This window comes from Neolamprologus brichardi, chromosome 14 (genome assembly GCF_056152115.1).
Source record: "Neolamprologus brichardi isolate AB-2024 chromosome 14, ASM5615211v1, whole genome shotgun sequence".
Taxonomy (NCBI): Eukaryota; Metazoa; Chordata; class Actinopteri; order Cichliformes; family Cichlidae; genus Neolamprologus; species Neolamprologus brichardi.
In genome coordinates, this window is record NC_142117.1 from 35,037,452 (window position 1) to 35,057,311 (window position 19,860).

The following is a 19,860-nucleotide window of genomic DNA, read 5'->3' on the forward strand; positions in this document are numbered from 1 at the left end:
ATTAAATCTTCCACCAATCTTCTCCTTCCTTTGCTGCTGGGGACATTTTAAAGTCCAGACTTGAGCTGCAGTGTTGCAGTGAGAGAGAAATCACACGCAGGCTAGATTCAGGGCTGATATCAGTGTGGTTTATCTGAAGGGGAGAGACAACCGACAACACCAACAACACATGATGTCTCGCAGAGTGTATGACTGTATTTGGTCATAGCCTCCCATCGCCTGACATGTGAGTCATCAGCAAAGAAATAGGAAAGGGCGGTGGCTGCCATTCAAATGAGACGTGACATAAAGTTACAGCATTTCCTCTCTTGTGCCCCAAAACAGGGCAGCAACAACAGCATTAGCACAGAAAGGCAGCATCATTACATCAGGTGTGGTGTTTATGTTGCTGCCCTCATACCTGTGAAACCTGATGCTCAGTGGAAAAAGTGACTTATGTTTTGATCTTGGCTCACCTCGGCGAGTGCTGACGGCTGCATGTCGGTGATCTCTGAATGCAGTGCAGATTATAACTGATGCAGCACGTTCACCAGATAAGTGCACATCATCATGATACTGTGAACCTTTGCATGCAAACGAGGCTGTCAGACATGGTCTGCGATACATGACCTTTCTTATTTTAAAGCAAATATAATGTAAAGTCTTGTTTAAATCATAAAGAGTGAAGGTTGCCTCAGGCTCGTCCACGTTTTGGTTGCCTTTTTCCTTTGGTAACACTTTCTAATACAGCCTCTGACTAAAGGCCATAATTCCTCAGTAATTAAAAAGAATTCCAGTGTATTTTATTTGAAATTGCATACAAATACCTAAAGGTAGGTGCATTAGAACAAGGGAATAACAACAACAAATAACTATATCTTAAATATTTTTAAGTACGGACTAATTTCCTGGTAATTTAGCAGGAAAAACAAACAATATTTTCTCATCTTGCAGTGTGCTGTAAAGTACTTTTTGAGACGTGGGTTGTGTTATCAGTGTTGGGGAGTAACGGAATACATGTACCGCCGTTACGTATTTAAAATACAAAATATGAGTAACTGTATTCCGTTACAGTTACCGTTTAAAAAGGTGGTATTTAGAATACAGTTACTTTGTTGAAATAAATGGATTACACGGCGGTACTTTCCTGTTTCATATTGTGGCGGGTCAGGACTGTTTGGGTTTTGTTTGACAGCTACGTTCTGTTGTTCCAGGCGGCAGCGTTACGGTTGCCATGGTTACAGGGTGCCGCTCTCTCTCTGCGTTTCCTGGGTGAGAGAGCGCCTTTTGTCGTTGTTGTGCTAAGCTAACAGGCAGAATGCTACAGGTATAGCTCTGAAGAATGTAGCATCATAGGCAGTGTAGTCCGTGCTGCAGGGAGAATGGACTGCCATACCCGTTATGTGTCTGTGAGCGAGGGAGGGAGAAAAAGGAAAAGTACGAGCTGTCATCGAGCAAAAACGGGAGCTGGAAGCATGTAAATATAATAATAACCACTGCAGCCAAGAAGAGAGCCTGACGAGCCCAGTTGTAAGTAAGCTATTAAGACTCGACTGTACGCTGTGTTCGTGTTTTCCTCCGAAACAATAAGTTCCGTTGGAGCAGCCTTTCAACGCCTCTCTCTGTCTCTCGCTAGCAAAGTTGACCCAGACAACAAAGTAAAGCTAGTTTTCGGCTACGAGCCCGACACAGAACCCACCATATTAGCCAGAGGTCCCTTTACTACGGTTCGGAGCCGCGGACCTTCAGTAACAGTAATAAATCACAGCAATAGTACATTCATGTAGTTGTAAACAGCATGATAATATATTAAGTAATCCAAAGTATTCAGAATACGTTACTCTCATTGAGTAACGTAATGGAATACGTTACAGAATACATTTTGGGGCATGTATTCTGTATTCTGTAATGGAATACATTTTAAAAGTAACCTTCCCAACACTGTGTGTTATGGAGTGGCTTAACCTTGTCTAACCTCAACTAAATAATAGAAAATCTATTGTGTAAAAAATAAATAAATAAAGGTTTAAAAACAATAAAAGGGTAATTCACTCAATATGGCCTGCACCCCAAAAAGCATAGCACACTTATGATGTAAGATTGGGAAATGGTGTTTTTCTGCAAAACACTACTTTACAGTTTCATTTGTGTCTCCTTTCCTGTAAAATACCCAAAATACTCTTTCGCACATAAAGACGACATCTGACAACCTCTGTTGTACCCTTAAAGATTAGTTTTGATACCTTATCATATATCATTGAAGTTGTGGTTTGATGACTATTAGAATCGTAGAGATCGGCCTCACTAACGTCTGATGTGAACCCAGTCATTTTGTCTATAAGAAGGTCTTAAAGGAAAGCTTCAATGGGTAAAGAGTTAATGTTGTGGCTGAACATCCAAACTTTTAAACCACTGAGTTCACTGTAATTTGTTGTGTAAAATTTACACAAAGTGTATTTTGAAGGTATTTTACAGTAAGACTAATGTGGGACTTGTATCTGCGTTTGTAGAACAGCTCTAACACTCATTCAAGGGGTTTTATGAAAAAGTAAACAAGAAATCTCGGGCAGCTGTAACTTGCCCCACATAAAAGCCGTCATGTCAAATTGGTATTAGTCTGATTCTGTCACAACTCAAGACTGAGATATTTCTATCCCTTGACTCACACTTGTTCTTGGCTCCGGAAATGAACATATTTTTAAATTAAGATGGGACCGGGTCTATTCACACACGGGGTTCACTGCAAGTTCAACGCAGAACGAGGAGAATGAAAAGAGAACGAGGTTGAGTCCGGGTGCGGAAAAATACCCACATGTGGAGTAACTCCGTGTACTTTTGAGTGGTGTCGTGTTTTTGTCTGATTTAGGGCTATAGAGCACCAAAACAAGCCGAGCCTTGTGATGAAACCAGAGGGGCGATTAGGCAGCACGGGGTGCTGCTCTTTTCCTGGGATTAGCAAAGCAGATTAATTATGGAAGGTCCCTTTAAGCTCATTCTGCCCCTTTAATTAAACCTAAACTCTTATCTACCAACACACACATTCATTTCACTCTCCGTGCTCTCAGGACTACACGCTGACTCCACTGCACTTTATCTCTTTCTCTCCATCCCCTTCTTCTCTCAGCCTCCTTTTTCTGTCCTCTCCTCCTCCTCCTCCTCCTCCTCCTCCTCCTCCTTCTTCTTCTTTTTCTTCTTCTCCTCTCCCCCCACACACAGTTAAATCCCAGCCCGGTGCTCCTGCTGTGTGGTCACTCTCTCCGTTTCGGCCTCCACTTAGCAGCAAAAACCAAGTGCTTATTGTGGCAGCCAATCACATCCCGAGTTTTACTCTCAGAGCTAAGTGATTGGCTCTTTGTGCTGAGCAGTTTTAGTGAGGCTATCTTGTTCCAGTGCTGCCTGTTGACTCAGTAACAGACAGTGTGTGTGTGTGTGTGTGTGTGTGTGTTCAGCAGCAGGTCTGTCTCTGATAAAGTTGTGTCTTTTGTGGATTATGTAAAATGTATCAAGGCTCCAACTAACAGTCATTTCCGGTTTCAGTTGATCGCCCAAATATTTTTTCTTTATCCATTTAGTCTCATAAATTCGTAAAACATGTCCTAATGTTCCACAGGTCGGCTTAACAACCTTAAAATATCTTGATTTAACAGAAAAATGTGCTACGTCATACGCTGACATCGTTACTTCTAACTGGTCGTGTTTAATACAAGCATCTTTATATTTTTCATTAGACTTGAAACAACCTCCTTGCTCAGTATCACTGATGCAGTTATTATTGTTGTGTTTGTGTACACTGAATTTTCTGAATTTGTTATCTGAATATAAAACTTTGCCAAAAGATTCACGGAAATATAAAGAATTACGCTTAAATCAATAATTAGGAGTGTCATAAACATTGTTTCAGTCATCGTGGCTTCCAGTGTTAGTGTGGCTGAGAACAGTGTAAAGGCTCACCAGAACTCTTTTAGCAGTTAATTGCATGTCTTTGGACTGTGGGAGGAAGCTGGAGTGCACACAGGGAACAAACAAACAAACTGAACAGTGGATCTGAAACCAACTGTTGTGGGCCAACAGCCCTATTGTAGCACCTACCACATGAGCTATCCCAGTCCAGGTGAATACAGCCTGGACAGGCCGCCAGCCAATCACAAGGACTAACATACAGAGAGCCAGGAGAGGCTCCAGCGCCCAGAAATTTTATTTTATTTTTCCTTTGTCTTTAAATATGACTTAAATAATGGTTAAATAAAATAAGGTTTCTATAAATAAAATGGCTTTTATTTTTCTCATGCACTGAGTTTACACACTCTTCTTTAACTAAAGCTAGATCGTTACATCAACAGTGTACTGCTAAGAGAAAGTCTAAAGAAAAATTGCACTTTATTACATTTTTTAAAATTAATCAACCACACAGCAAACAATCCTAAAACTGATAACTGATGAAGTAAACGTGATAGAGAATCTGTTATCAATATCTCAGAGTAAACATTAAATGACAGAGGAGTCACATGGCCTCTTTAGAAGCCCCCAAACGTGTGCCTGCGTACGTATTTCAGTCCTGATCTTGTGTCGGATTGTTGCATTGATAATCGCTGTAAACACTTGTGGTGTGTCTGCGAGCAGCGAGCGTCTTGACCTCATGTCTGCTAATCTGCTCCAGATGTGATGAACACCACCTGCTGTCACGCAGAGCCACAGAGCGCCAACATCTGTAAACATCTGATGAACAACATCCTAAAACGGTGCTGCCTGTATCACCAGAGTGATGTCATCCCACAAATCGAAATGAAACTACAAGCTTCCAGCTGGGCTTCCTGCTAATATTAGTGCGCATATCAGAAAGACGCGGATTTATTATTAGCTTTAAATGTATTTTCTTACATTACATCACCACGAGAGAGAATTAAGTGAGCATCTGCCAACGTACACACCTCGGCACCCTTTATGTATTAGCTTTAAGCTAATGAGCCTGCAGACAGTCTTTATCTTTAGACCTTAAAGGCAGTATGAAATCACTGTAAGGTGATAATTAAAGCTGAACAAACAGCAGCTCAATAATCTGTCATTTGCATGAAAACAGACAAATCCTAAAATCTGGGAACAGATATGAACATTACTGAAGCTTTTAGATGACCTATTTCCATTTAAAGTTATTTTATCAAGCTTTTCCTAATTTTCTGTTATCTTTATATTGTTACTAGAGTGAATGTTCATATTAAATAGTGATCCAGGTTTGAAATTGTTTTGTTATTATAAACACCTTACAGTACTGTCCAAAGTTCTCAAGCCACCCCTCATTTCTTTCCAGACTTTCTCCTCAGTCTTAAACTGTTCTTGAATAATAGTTGTTTAGACATTTGGCTGCTTGTTCACTCATTTTCAGTCCAGTCCTTGTACCTGACAATTTCCAGGGGAATGTTGTTTTGTTGTTTTGTTTGTTAAGTCAATGCACACTAACCAATGAATCATTAAAACATTTTTACAAGAACCAAACTCCAGCGATGAGCCTGTGTTGTGTCTACATGTGACAGTAAACTTCACAAAGAAATCATTTAAAACTCTTCCCACCCCCAAGCACGGTGGTGCAGTGGTCAACAGGTCCTTCCTGTGGGGAGTTTACATGTTGTCTGCGTGGGTGAGTACTCTGGTTTCCTCTCACAGTATAAAGACATAGGCTGTATCCCAATTCAGGGTCTGCAGCCTTAAAGTACGCAGCCTCAACGATCCTCAAGGGCCGCGTACTTAAAGACCGCTAAGGCCGGAAGTGCGAGGCTTGTGAAATGGGACGGTGTAGCCTCCGTTGCGCTGCCCAGGTTGCCTAGCAACCATGATACTAACAGCTGGAAACGTTTCATACAGCTTTGTTTGACAGAAATGAAGGAGAAAATCTTTTGTTCATTTGTTTGTTTGTTTCTACATGAGCTTTGATCATTCTCTGTAAGATTAAGCTCAGCTATTGAACGGCGTATATTTTAAAGTAAAGGCTTTAAAACCAAGTTAGTACAAACGTCACTAATGTCACATAACTTTGCCGACATGTGGCCAACAGTAATGTTTTAATGTTCTTCATTATAAAAACATTTGCACATAAATAAGTGACATAATATTCAGTACTTAGTTTACTAAGTTTCTCTTCTTGCGCCCCTCATCCGCCGTTTTTTTTCGGCAAAATTATCCACACCCACCGCCGCGCTATGCATTCTGGGATATGTTGGGCCACGAAGTCTACACCACCACGTCCTTAAAATTCAGGGAAATGAAGGACGCATTTGAGGGACGCATTTCGAGCAGCCTTCGAATTGGGACAGCTTTCGTCGCGTCGCTGTGACGTAATCGGCCTTAAAATGCGGCCTTTAAGGCTGCAGACCCTGAATTGGGATACAGCCTATGCCACCTCTCACCCTACGGCAGCTGGGATAGGCTTGAGGCTCAGTGCCAACAGGTCTTCTGGAGTTATGAATCCACATTGCAAATTTTTGATTCAAGTAATTTGGGAGGTCAGGTGAGAGGTACAACAGTGACTGTCTACATGCAGCCAGACTTCTATCAAAACTAATGGAAATATGAATAAAGAAAAGTAGCATCAAATTTGACGGTAAAATCCTCTGGAAAAGCATCTGATTGGAAACGTAATCATAGTTCAGTATGATAGTTATCCCAAACACACTGTCTGGGGAGTAAAAGCATGTGAGGATAGAAGTAAACAGAATGGTCAGCCATTAGTTGGCCTCCCCAGAGCCCGGACCTCATCGTTATTATAAAAAGTGTGAGATCATCCTGACAAAGAGCTTTGAATGTCCTTTAAGAATCCTGGAGACCTTTTCCTGCAGAATAATTAAATAAATGTAGAGAAAGATGCCTGGAGAATAAAGAGGGTCATACCAAGTATCGACTTTCAAGCTTGTTGGAAATGTGCTTTTGTGTTATTGTGTCATAAACTGTACTTGTGTGTATGTTTGCAGATGTTTAAAACAAAAATCCCTGCACGTTATTTTGATTTTCATACTAAAGTATTAAGAAATTACAGGTGGCTAAAGACTTTTGCACAGTGCTGTATAAAGAAGTAAACCCTGTGAGTTAGAAGCTCAGGCTTTAGACTCAAGAGAATTTTATGTTTTTACTTTTAGCTCTGGAGCTCCTGGAGTTAAAATCACTTGTGTGAAACAGGTAATGAACTAAAGGCCTGAGGAAAGGTGTAGTATAACACAAATGTGGATTATTTTGAACTGAATCATGCAAAGCTACTCTAGCAGAGTCAAAGAGTAAAAATGTGAAACTAGAAAACAGCATAAGACCTGAAGGACACATCATTCATCCCACTTTCCTGATAAAACCTAGAAATCAAACTCCAAACACGGAAAAATATTTATTCTTATCTTTATTGTATAAAAACAAAAAAAGTACAAAATTCATGTAGAAATTTTACAATAGAAAAAAAGTTGAAAACAGCAAATACAAACTGCATGTGACTGGCCGACCGACACTGAGCTTTGCTGGTAGGAAAGAGGCGAGCGCTAAACCAGGAGAAACATCAGCTGCGAGCTCGCAGAGTTCACCGGCAGCTCTGATGACGGCAAACACGGCTAAAAGCACTGCGAGCAAAAGGCCGGACAAATATAAATATACAGGCTGCGAAGGAGAGTCTACGGAGCGAGCGGTTTAACCTCTGCTCAGCTCAGAGTCAGCTGAACTTCTACAGGCTGTGGTATCATTACGACTTTATACACAAAGGCTTTCAAAAGTCTTAAAAACAAGGCCCCGTGCTAAAAACGTAGAAAACGGCGTGGCTAAGGCCGAGTGAGAGCGGCGTTTCAGACAGGCTGAAAGGCCCCACGTTTCCTGAAATAAAATAAAAACCGATAAGTGGGCACTTTAATCCAAAGTACGTTACAGTACATCAATCTGCATTCTTGAGCATGCGTAGCACCAGCAGCACTACAGCTGTCGAATAAAAACAGAAATCACACGGTTTTGGAAATAAATTTACAAAGAAAAAGGTCACTGACGATTCGCCGTCCGTTTGGTTCGGCCCAGTCGATTCAAGCTGCTAAACACTGAGTATTGCTATGAGCCTGCGACGGCTGATTTCTTCTTCTTTGTGCTTTAAAAGTAGCTAAAGGGAAACTTTTTGGTACCATTTCTTCCCCATCTCATTTCATATTCACAAATGTGGCTTTCACATGGTTCAGTAATGCTCCTCACGTCTCATTTTTCACATCATGGCCAAAGACAGCAGAGAACAGAGTGAGTGAGGCCGTTTGTAATGCTTTCTAACACAGTACTGCTGAGAGTGTTTCTGCATGAATGAGTGTTTTCACTGTGGGTGATTTCTAAATCAGTCTGTTTTTTTAACTGTTGCAACTCAAGTAGCGCTTAAATTAAAGTTTTTGATCAGGAATGTGTGAAAAAAAAATAACAATAACATAAAAAACCCCAAACAAAAACCATGCTACAGCTAGGCTACTTTTCAAAATAAATTATGCTCTCAATACGAGCAATCGATCCCCCCTCCCCCCGCTTTTTAAACTACAATGAAAATATTCCCACAACCAAAGGGCTCACCTGACAAACATCATCGAATACTTTCCAACAATCATAAAGATCCAAATCATATATTTCTCTTTTGCTGACGGAATATCTTCCCAAATCCACTGGATTTAAATTCAGACTTGCTCTACAGTTACAACATAAAAAACAAAACATCTTCCAACTCTCCATCCAAACCTTTGGATCGGGATAAGTTTCATCTTCCAAAAGAATATTTACAGTTGATCAAGTAACTATGAACACTGTCGACACAGGCGGGCGAGCGAGTGAAGCTGGAACGTTTGAATGTAATGTGAATGCTCGAATCCAGTGACTGCGAATGAGCCACTGCAACATCAAGTGTGTTTTATTCAGTCTGTGTGTGTGTGTGGGAAGGGGGGGCTGATTGTCCTGGTGTTGGAGATTAGACCTCAACAGAGCGCCAAGCAGAAAGGCACATTGTACACTGACATGAAGCAGATTGAGAGAAAGGTTCGGTCTGTGCTTCGCTCCGTAGCGGAATAACACCCGACTTTGTTTCGTTTCGTTTTTCCCTGCGATGCAACCACGGCGCCCAGTTTTCACAGTTTATAAGAAGAGGGACACAGGTTGCACGATAAAGACACAACGGCAACACGCACACATCAGACGAGGGTCAAATCGTGCCTTTGACAGTCCTCTAATGCTGAACACCACAGCAGAAAATTATTTTTATATATTCAGAGGGAAGAGCTGGAGAGATGCAGTCTGTTGAAACTGAAATGATTTTGCATCCTCCAGCTGATATTAAAATCAAAAGATTTACCATCCTAATTTTAAATATCATTTCTGTACTTTAACCCTGGAAGAGCGTCAAAAATCCCAAACTCTGACAGCACAGGGTTGGCTAAGGCTCAGAGGTTCACACATACACTTCTAGTGGCTTTAAACTTTTCTAAGGACCTCACAGCTTCTGTTTGACCCACATCTTCCATGTGTGCACACACACATACACTCCGACTCACACGAGCTGAGTCACACCTGCTACATAAAGAGCTGAGCCCCGAGACACGACATTGAGAAAAAAAAATAATAACAATTTTACAAAATATACAGGTCAGTCCGTCAGCAGCGGTCCGTACCAGCAGACGGGCTGACGGGCTGACTGACAGGCAGTCAGACGGACAGGCAGGGTCCAGTTTCCACATGAAGCAGCCCGATCCGGCTGCCGCTTTCATCTTCCCGACGCCTCTTTTGTTCAACGGATGTTTTCAGTCGCACCTCCGGGTGTGAGTGACGATGAAGAGCAGCAGCCAGTCCGGGTTGTCTTGTTCGCTACAGCAAGTCTATGTGAGCCTGTAGAGAGTGCTGAGAGTCTGGGTGATGAAGCTGAGGAGGCCTCGGCAGACGTCTCTGAAGTCGTGCCAGTGAGGGCCGCCGTGCTGGAGGGAGAAAGAAAAGACCAAATGAAGTCCAAATAAGATTCAACAACATTTCATTATTCAACAACTGACCTTTTTAGATGCTAAAAATGCGCATGCATTGACAAAATGACCGCGAAACAGCTCAAAGAAGAGACTTAATCACGTGGCTGCAGCTTCATGCAAGTCAATGTTGTCTCCAGATGCCCTTGTTGACACGTGGAGGAGCAGCAGCAACAACAAAGTGATTGAAACTATATAAATGATGTCAGCTGATCATTTATGAACTTTCAGAGATGCTACATTGGTTGAAGATGATGAAGAAAACTGTGCAGACACATCTCTGAATGAAGAGAACGTTTATATACCAGAATCATGTTTAACCTCGATTTACTCAAATCCTATCAGCTGCAAACATCTGCCCAGTTTTTTAACTTCTTAGGTGCAAAGGTTAACTCAGGCTCAGCGGATGCTGCTCTGCTTATCCTGCAGAGGTAGCCCCGTCGTGACATGGCAAGTACTCGTGACGCTGTAATTGCCTAATCTGACAAAGTCACCGTGTTATTGGACACAAATGTCACATGATTGAACATAAATGTGCCATTGTCTTACTCCTAGGAAGAGAAGTAACCAGAAAAGACACATATGTCAACCCCACTGTGACAAAGAATAACATCCACTAAAGGAAAAATCTCTCTTATTAATTCTTGAATGGACAAAAAAAATATAGATGCATTTAGATGTTTCCATGTTGAGCTATGAAAGGTGCCTTTTCCTGCTTTTTGATTTGTTTTTCATGTTTTTAAAATATTAATAAATATATGCTTCTGAAACAAGAAGTGTCCAGAAAGAGATAAATGGAGAGAGAGACTAATAATGAGGAGCGCTGAGCCCGAACACGAGGAAAACAAGAGTGTTTCTGTGTGGAGCACGATGAACCTCTGTGGCTGTGGTTGTGGTTACACCTCCCTATATGCTTCCTTCGCAACCTCCATCCCTCCTTCCTCCCTTTCCTCATTGCTTTTGTTTCAAAGTGCTCGTTCAGAAAAACTGACTAGATCATAAACAACACGCACAGTTTCCTCAGTTTCCCCCAGAGACTGAAGTATCTCTCTCAGTGTGAAGACAGAGCGGCAGTTACACGAGAAGCAAACCCAGAAACCTGCTGCACTTGTCTGCAAGGAGGAGTGCGCGGGGAGGCGGGTGTGTGGCTACATCCTCATAAAGTGAGCAACTCATGTCTGAGTGCGAGCCAGGAGGAGGTGACGTCATCTTTGTTTGTGTGCAAAAGGCGGGATGGTGAGGGAGTGAGAGGGGAGAGGAGGAGGGGAGGGGGGGGAGGTCACTGCCGACTCCACACGCGATGTAGAGCACAGAGGCAGGGCGGGGCCGGAGAGGGAGCGAGATAAAGAAATAACAATCAAAAGAAACAGACAGTAAAGGGAGGAGAACGCTGTCATTCAGACAAAAGGAAGAAAAAAAAAGGATTAAAGAGCTCCATGTGTGACCTCATTTCTGAATGAAAGGAGAGAAAGAAGAAAGAAAATGATGCAAATTCTGGAGAAACCTCAGGATTGCTGCTATTGCAGGTCTTAGTTTCTTACCTGCAGCTGACAAAAACAAATACTAGACACAAGGCCTTTATTGTGCTTTTATTCTTCATTTATAACTAACTTGGGGCTCTTATTGTGAAAATCTGACATAATTATGACCATTCTGAGGGTTTGATATCTACAAGGGACTTGTAATTTGAAAAATCCAGCAGAATTAAAGCATCCTAATAACTTCCCATATATAACTGAAGGCTTTTATTTTGAAAACAACAACAGTTTAACAAAATAATAGGTTTTATTTTGAAAATATGAAATACCTGATCTTTCTGATTACTTTCTTCAACTAACAGTGGCTTTTATTTTGAAAACAACAACAGTTTAACAAAATAATGGGTTTTATTTTGAAAATATGAAATACTTGCTCTTTCTGATTACTTTCTTCAACTAACAGTGGCTTTTATTTTGAAAAAAATGCATATTTGAAAGCATTTTTAAAGCATAGTGTAATGTGTAATGTGTTAGTCCCCATAGGGAAATTACTCCTCTGCATTTAACCCATTCACCCAGTGAAGCAGTGGGCAGCGCCCGGGGTACCTCAGGGTAGCCGTTCAGTGGAGTTGAACCCCCAACCTTCCAATCATGGTGCAACCACTCTACCTACTGAGCTATCCCTTCCCCCCTAACTTCAACTAACAGTGGCTTTTAGTGCACACATAAAGCAACTTCTTATGGAGCAGCTGTTGCCTAGGCTACCATCTAACGTATCTGCCACACCCTCATGTATCAACGGTATCTTTGCCACAACTGCTTTCCTCGCCTCACGCGCTTCAAAAGGTGAAAAAAGTTTAACTATGGCCTCGCAGCATTCATTATTTTACACCTGCTCCCTTGTAGTTGCTGAAACTCAGTCACTACAGAGTCTTTGGGCATCAGGTTGCTCTAAGTCACTTCCTGTGTGGATGCTCCTTCATGGCAAAAAATGTATTGAAACAACTAAGGGCTTTTACTTTTAAAATCTGACATGATCTGCTAACATCCAGCGACTAACTGTGGGTCCTTCCCTGCTGCCCAGATAGAAAACAGATAACTAATGAACAGGAGCAAACAATGAATAAAAGATGGAGATAGGAGCGCACACAGTTGTAATTGATCCACTCGCTCACACTCACAAATATCGATCTCTCTTCGCTCTCATGCACACGTGCAATTACTCATTGAACTCACATCCACTTATAAACCTGATAACAATGAAAGAGCAGGGCGGGGGAAAGAATCGATGTAACTGCGCTGCTTTCAAGGACTAGAAAGCACTTCGCACTTATGTCACCATCAACTCCACACTGAAAAAAACCCCACTGCGGTCGCCAAAACAGCTCAGCGACTTTAGGGTTAAAGGTTAAAACTGAGCCCAGTTATTTCCCGTCACCCTCCTTACCGCTCTGCGGAGGAGCGTGATGTTCAGCTCATCTCCAATTGTCCTCAGCTGGTTCGCCACCCTCCTGATCTCCTGCTCCTGCATTGCTTCTCCCCCAGGAGCTCTGCGGCGAGGCGAAGCCCAGGAGGGCCGCTCATTTCGGGGCAACATGTTATACTGAAGTCGCAGCCGGCTGGAGGGCTGCTGGAGCTGTCTGCTCAAGTCTGCAGAAGAAAAGAAAACTGCATATAAGAATTTATTTTTGCCTTCCCCATGAACTCCATCTGTTCACGTGTGAACGGCCAGAAGCTCCTGCAGAGTTTCTGATTATCATCAATTGATTGTCAACAAGCAGCATACATTAATGGCCTCCTTGTGCAGACAGGTTAAGTCAGAGGGGATCTGTGCCCACACAGACACTGAACTCCTCCACAGAGGAAAACCGGATTAAAAATTACAAACAGGGGAATCATAATAATTTAAATTTTATGCATTTCAGTGGGAAAAGAGGCAGAGCAGGTGGATTTTCTTGACCTCCGAGAGTAAATCAGGCTAAAAAGAAATGTTTAGTTTTCTCACACAGACCGACAAACATACAAATTTCTTAAGGAGGAGGCTGATGGGGTGACTTATCTTCCTCTTCATGGAACTTGGGAGAGTAATCTCTTAATCTGCTTAATAAGTCTGGCATAGAGAGCTTTTGTGTGTTTGTTGTGTTTACAGAATGATTTTTGTTTTGTTTTCTTGGACAAGCAGATACCTGAGCCTCCAGTCTGATTCCTCCGCCGTGACAATCCGTCTGTTTGACATATTATGACTTTAAGAAAACTCGATATATATCATCTTATTCTTTTCATTTACATATCTGGACTTACTTTGTGCATTTTGGTTTAAGTGTTTCTTAAATCCTTTTTCATAGTGTGGAAAGCATCGTAACCGGATAAATACTTTAACTACCTCAGTCTTTTAATTTTGATGCAGATGAACTAATTAAAAGTTAATCATCTGCTGGCTTGTTTCGATTTTAGATTTCAGCCTCTTTGATTTGAATAACTCGTCTCTAAAAGCTGAACAGATGCCCTCTGTGACCTCTCCACGGCACACCTTTGGTTCCCCGGCTTGTTTTCTACTTTGTCCAATCACACAGCTTCTTTGAAACAACCCCTGTCTCCGGCACAACGCCGAGCGCCAGTGGCGCCCCCGGCAACCGCAGCATCCACTTTGCTAGGAGGATTATAACTTATCCTTTAAAGATGCAGGTGACTAGACAGAGAGAGACGGAGTGAGACGGCGAGAGAGAGAGAGAGAGAGAGAGAGAGGAAGAGAGAAAAGAGAGAGCGGCGAGGAGAAAGAAAAAAAAAACACAAACAGGAAAACCCTGGCTTGTTGCCAAGGTAACTCTGAGGCAGCACTCCTGGAGACATCTGCGTGCGATTGGAAGACAGCGCAGGGGGCCGAGCTGTGATAGGATGACCTAGAGGAAAGGGGGCGGGTTTCTAGATGAACCTGTCCGTCTGATAGGCTGACGGGGTGACAAGGTGACAGAGAGACCCCCTTGACCAGTTAAATGTGGGAGCCACTAGAGACAGAAGGGGTGGGTGAGGTGAAGAGGGGGGTGGCATTAAAAACCTCAGACTAAACCTAAAGATACACCAACGGGGGAGGCAGAAGGCTTAATGGTGAGCTGGATAACTCTACCTACTTTAGTTCTGTTATTAATATTTCACTAATATCTATAAACTTGGGATGCAACAAGCCTCCAAAACCACCATTTCTAATGATCTTTAAACAGTACAGCTCTGATCAGGCTAATATGGCCATAACGTTGTGGGAGGATGTCCCGTGACACGATACTGTGGACGTCTGTAATGCAGTGTCTTTACTTTTATAACACCCGTATAAGAAACAGATACCTGCAGATGAACCGAAACAGAGAAGAGCAAAACAGGGAACAGGGAACTATCTAGTTTATTGAATTTCCGCTGACTGCACTGGAAGCTCTGAAACATTGTTTCCTTAACAAATACACAACCTAAGCAAATGCGCTGCACATTTGCCCGCGAATGACGTGACCGCAAAGGAGTGCATTGTACGGCAAAGCAAACTATCTCACCTTGATGACTCGCTGCGAGCTTTGGAGCAATTAACTAATGAGTAAACCATTTTAAGACTCGCGGCCACAAACTTTCCTAGACATCACCTGAAAGCATAAATATCTGGCACATTATCCGGTCTTTAACCTGTCAGCTTCCTGGTAAAAGATAAAGAAAAAAAATCTGTGTAATGTTTGATTGCGGTGATGTGTGAATAGCAGCTATTCAGGTGTCTCTCTCACCTAAAGTACTTCCTGCAGCGACAGAACATTTGAAGCGGACTACTTCCTGCTGTAAAGCCTCCTGACCTGATCCTCCAGGAATCATCCAACGTTCATGTGTGAAAACAGTCTGACCCTCTGGTTTATTAAACAATTGGCTGACTGATGATGGCTCAATAATTATTACAGCTTTACGACTAATTGATTAACTCGGTTTCTGTGCAGATAGCTGAATAATCAACTTACCCACTCACTGAATAACAAATCCACTTGCCCATTAACTGGCTTAGTGATTGACTCATAAGCCTGCTTAGCAAACTTTTAATCTGATAAACCGACTTTTGTAAAGCTGTTTTTTTAAATAATAATAATAAAAAAAATACCTAACTGAATAAATCCCTGCAGCTTTGACTCTTTGGCCTCATTTCCTGCTGCTGACACACTGACAGGCTGACCTGACTCTGTGCTGCCGGGCTGAGCCTCTCATGAGGAGGAAACTGCAGATTGTTTCTTTATTGCAGGCGGGGACATGTCTCAACATGCCTGCATGCACAGCTGAACTACAGCTGAGAGGGGAGGTGGTGGTGGAGGAGGAGGAGGATGGTAAGATATTTGTTTACATTGCTACCGCCCTGTCACAACAGCATGGGTTAAAGTCAAACCTGCTGAGCCACTTCTGCAGCCTCACCTGAATTCACCTTTCTGATAAATTTTCCTCCAGGATACAGACACTTGGGCTTACTTCACCTGATTCCTGAATCGCCCGGAGAGGTGATTTTCTTTCTGAAGCGGAGGGCTGAATGTCTTAAACAGCCTCAGGCACAAATCAACATCTTATCACAGACACCTTATTCAGAGCGACAGCAGCACAATGAGCTTTCAGAGCCCTTTTTACTAATATTACAAAGCGACTCTAATGTCCCCTGGAATGAATCCGGCCTTGCGCCATAAACTCTGAGCAGTTTGAGGCGTCTGTGGCGCCTTGGGCAGCTTCTTGAACGATCAACATAAAGGCCAGCTGGCCTCAAGGTCACTCTGCCAAACAGGGACCACATGTTGATCCCTGCGACAGCTGGAGCACATCTCTACCCTCCACCTGTCCCCACTCATCAGCGTTGCCCAAACAAACTCATGTCAAGTAAATAAAGCCACGGCTCCAGTAAACACATAACCAACCGATACTCTCCTGCTAACTGATAACGCTGGTGTTTACTTAAGGGTGGGGGTCTGGAAGGCAAACACTTGCGTGTGGTTGTGGCTGAGTCACATCTGATCACAACCGCTACTGCTCGCTGTGTATACATGCAGCTTGCTTCCTGCTGCAGCGGCTTTTAAAATCAGATTTGCTAAGGCTCACCTGACCAACCGAGACAAACTGAGACAGATTCTGACATTTTGATCTGTTACACTTTAAAGAACTCTAAGACAGAGACTTTTTCTTTTCTGGAATATGTTAAAAAACTACCACAAATTAAAAGAAATAAAGCTTCAATTAAAGCTGCCAGCTGAAATAATATAAGATGTTTTAAGTGTGCTTCTGTTGCTGCTAGGTGGCGCTACGACTCAGTGGTGGTATGCAGATGTTTTCGGGTTGGGACTCTTATTGCACATGAGAAGTTTGGGGCAGACTGGATGGTTTATATGTGAATTCATACAACATAAAGTGATCAAAATGCACCACGGTGCCACAGACGCACCCTTCGACAAAAACTTGCTGTAACATCCCTAAAGTCTTTACAGCAGACAGACCACATATGAAGACGAGCCGTCTAAATCACTAGGAGGAGACATTTGCAAATTGCATATAATGAAAACTGGGAAAAACCTGCAGCTCAAAAAGATTTATCAGGGGATGGATTGATCTGCACAAGTGTACTGCATAAGACAAAGTTTAGCTTCCCTTTATCCTTGTAATTCAACAAGAGTTGTTGTATTTGTGCTATATCCCTGACAGAATGTGCCCCACATGGCCTCACACAAACATACTATGTCCCACATTTACTCTGTTGGAATCACTCTGGCTGTGGCTGAAAGGGTTAATGATTAACACCGCACTCGGGCTTGGTGTTACATTAACCTTCTTTTCTGCCTGCCTGTCAAAACAAGTAGAACTACCCCACGTAGTTTTAATATTACACCATGCTGCAACTCACTGTGTGCAAAACTGTAAATATTCAATATTACCTGAAGGCTCTCCTGAGATGTCACCGGGTGCAGGTGCACCTCTGCACCTCAAATCCCTCCGGTTGGGAGGCGATGCTGCGGGTAACTGCTGGTGAACTCTGGGGTCGTCGTTGTCGTCTGGGTGGGAGTACGACAGCGGGTACGACACATAGATAGCCTGCATGGGCTGCAGGTGATGGTGGTGATGGTGATAGTGGTGGATGTGTATGGCACCAGTGCTGGTCCCGGAGGAGGAGGGGGTGTTGGTCGTACTATTGAGCATCCCAGGCCAGGTGTGGAGGGGGCAAGGCAGCTCCACTCGGCAGGTGTTGTGACACGGAAGAGAGGAGTTTCCTCCAGCAGGGGTTTCTCCAGCGGTCTGTATGGTCTGTGCTCTGGCCATATCAGTTGTAGCCTAATTAAGGAAGACAGAAGTTTTAAAATTTTGTGTTAATTTTCAATTCAGTTGTGTTTTTACAGTTTAAAGTTTTAGTTCTGTTTTTATTGGTTTCAGCGTTGGTTTTGGTTTTTGTTATGGCTGCCATTCATCAGAAAGTATAACACATATCCCAGTCCCCATAAACATAGGCACTAAAGCTTAAAGACTCAAAATTAAGACCTCTCCTATATATAGATTTTTTTTATTATTTTGCCCATTTTTATAAATATACAAAATGATTTTAGTTTTCATTGTTTTTAAAGGTTTTTACTGGTTTTTAAAGGTTACGTTGTTTTTAAAGGTGCAAATATACAAGATTGTGTAAATTAATTTATTATAACAACTAAAAATACGTCAGACAATAATCATTTTAGTTTGTTGAGCGCACAGAGGCAGCTGGACGGTGTAAAAGCAAGTAAACTGAAGATTTAAAAAAAATAAAAATAAAAAAAACACAGATCTATTTTTAGCGCCTCTGATTTTTCCTCCGGTATATTCTGCTGTAGGCCGCTAGGAGGCACCAGCGGCTCCATTTTCGGAGCACGAGACCTGTGTTTGTAAACAAATCCGTGCCGCCCGTGCACGAGGCAGCGCGCTCGCGAACTCACACAGCGAAGAACAGGGAGGCGCGCGCTGATTTAACGGCGGAACACTTCGATGTTCGCTGTCACCGAGCAGAAAGCGGCGCACGAACAAAACTCAACAAAACCGTTTATTTCATATTTTGTCGCCACAAATGCACCCAATGTTGTTCATTTCCGGGCACAGAGTCAACACTGACAATTTAAAAATAAAATCCACGAGAGGCAAAAAAAACACAGAAACAAAAAAACAGCGCTGACTTTACGAACTTGTCCGCACTGCCGCGAAACAAAATTAGCTTATATTTATGTTTTTACCGCCACGTTGTTAGCTTTTCGTCCTCTGACATGTCGGGGCTTGTCTCTGTCAGAGCAACGCGAACATCAGCTCACTGCACAAGAAAATAAAACTCTGTGTAAAAACGCACCGTTTGAGTATAAAATCTGAGAGGAGCTTGAAGTAAACGGGCTCGTTCAGGTGAAGTCTAAAGCGCACTCCTGATCCCCACAGCTGGGCAGATGATGCAACTTTGCGCTGCCAACTTCTGCAGAGAGAAATCCGGCGTAAAGCGCTTACTTGGTGGAGGTTTTCTGAAGATCCGCGGCGAGGCTGTCTGCAGGTCTGAACCTGACGGTAACAGGTGGCCATAAGACGGAGTAAAAGCTGCCGAAAGAAACTGTGGATGCGCCGGTGAGAAGGCTCCGGAGATGTTTAAAGTCCGCCCGGAGGAAGCCGTGTCACTCCATCCCCGGTGTCCCGCTGTGAATGGCGTCGGTGAATTTTTTTAAATCTCTTTTTGTCTCGGGTTACGTCATCAAAACAATAATATTGATGAAGATGAGGTGAAGCGGGCAGGTAGCGGGACTACGTTCTGCCTGGCTTGCTGTCTGTCAGGGTTTTCCGTCTGAGCTGGTCCGTCTCGGCTTTTAAAACGCGATCGGTCAAACATCCGGTCGAGCCTTTCACAATAAACTCCACACAATACAATCAAAATAAACATCTTTCTCTTTCGGCTTCTCCTGTCAGGGGGCTTACCTCCATCTCTGCATGTCCTCCTTCACTTCATCTTCAACACATTTTGTCCAATATATCCACCATCTTTCCTCTGCAATTGTCTAAACCATCTCAGACACACAATATATCTGCTTTCCTTTTCCCAATCATAGTCCCTACATTTAATATTCCCCCTCTCACCTGTATAGTCCCAATCATCGCCTCCAAACACACACCTTCCCTCTTGGACACTGGTGTACAATCACCAGTCAAATCTAATAGAAAGCCCCCTTATCTGTTTGCCAAATATGATATTTTGTGACATAATTTTCCCATTTCAATCCAAGGATCTGTGAGTGTCATGACTCTTTCGCATTCAGTAACTAAGTTAAGCAAAATTAGACTCTAAAACTTTCTAGTTGACTTGCATAAAAATAAAATCACTAAGATGTATTTTAATACTTATTTTAACAAATATCACTAATGATTCAAAAAAATTA

At 42.6% G+C, this 19,860-nt stretch overlaps 1 protein-coding gene across 1 annotated transcript; it reads right to left on the reverse strand.

Moving 5' to 3' along the window:
- Window positions 1-7,429: 7,429 nt before the first annotated feature.
- Window positions 7,430-19,278, reverse strand: bbc3 (BCL2 binding component 3). The gene is made up of 5 exons (XM_087851222.1): window positions 18,944-19,278; window positions 17,368-17,761; window positions 15,654-15,663; window positions 12,891-13,086; window positions 7,430-9,923 (listed from the first exon to the last, which is right to left on the reverse strand). Exons 1-5 carry the CDS (start codon window positions 19,013-19,015, stop codon window positions 9,828-9,830), a joined length of 768 nt encoding a protein of 255 aa, XP_087707348.1. The 5' UTR covers window positions 19,016-19,278; the 3' UTR covers window positions 7,430-9,827.
- Between the last annotated feature and the right edge of the window lie 582 nt (window positions 19,279-19,860).

Excerpts from the sequence above, each read along its gene's own strand:
- bbc3 (XM_087851222.1), bottom strand. The coding sequence starts at position 19,015 with ATGGCCACCTGTTACCGTCAGGTTCAGACCTGCAGACAGCCTCGCCGC. Across the intron at positions 17,762-18,943 it reads CTTCAGAAAACCTCCACCAA|GCTACAACTGATATGGCCAG; the intron begins GTAAGCGCTTTA and ends TTCCTTAATTAG. Across the intron at positions 9,924-12,890 it reads TCACGCTCCTCCGCAGAGCG|CACGGCGGCCCTCACTGGCA; the intron begins GTAAGGAGGGTG and ends TTCTCCCTCCAG.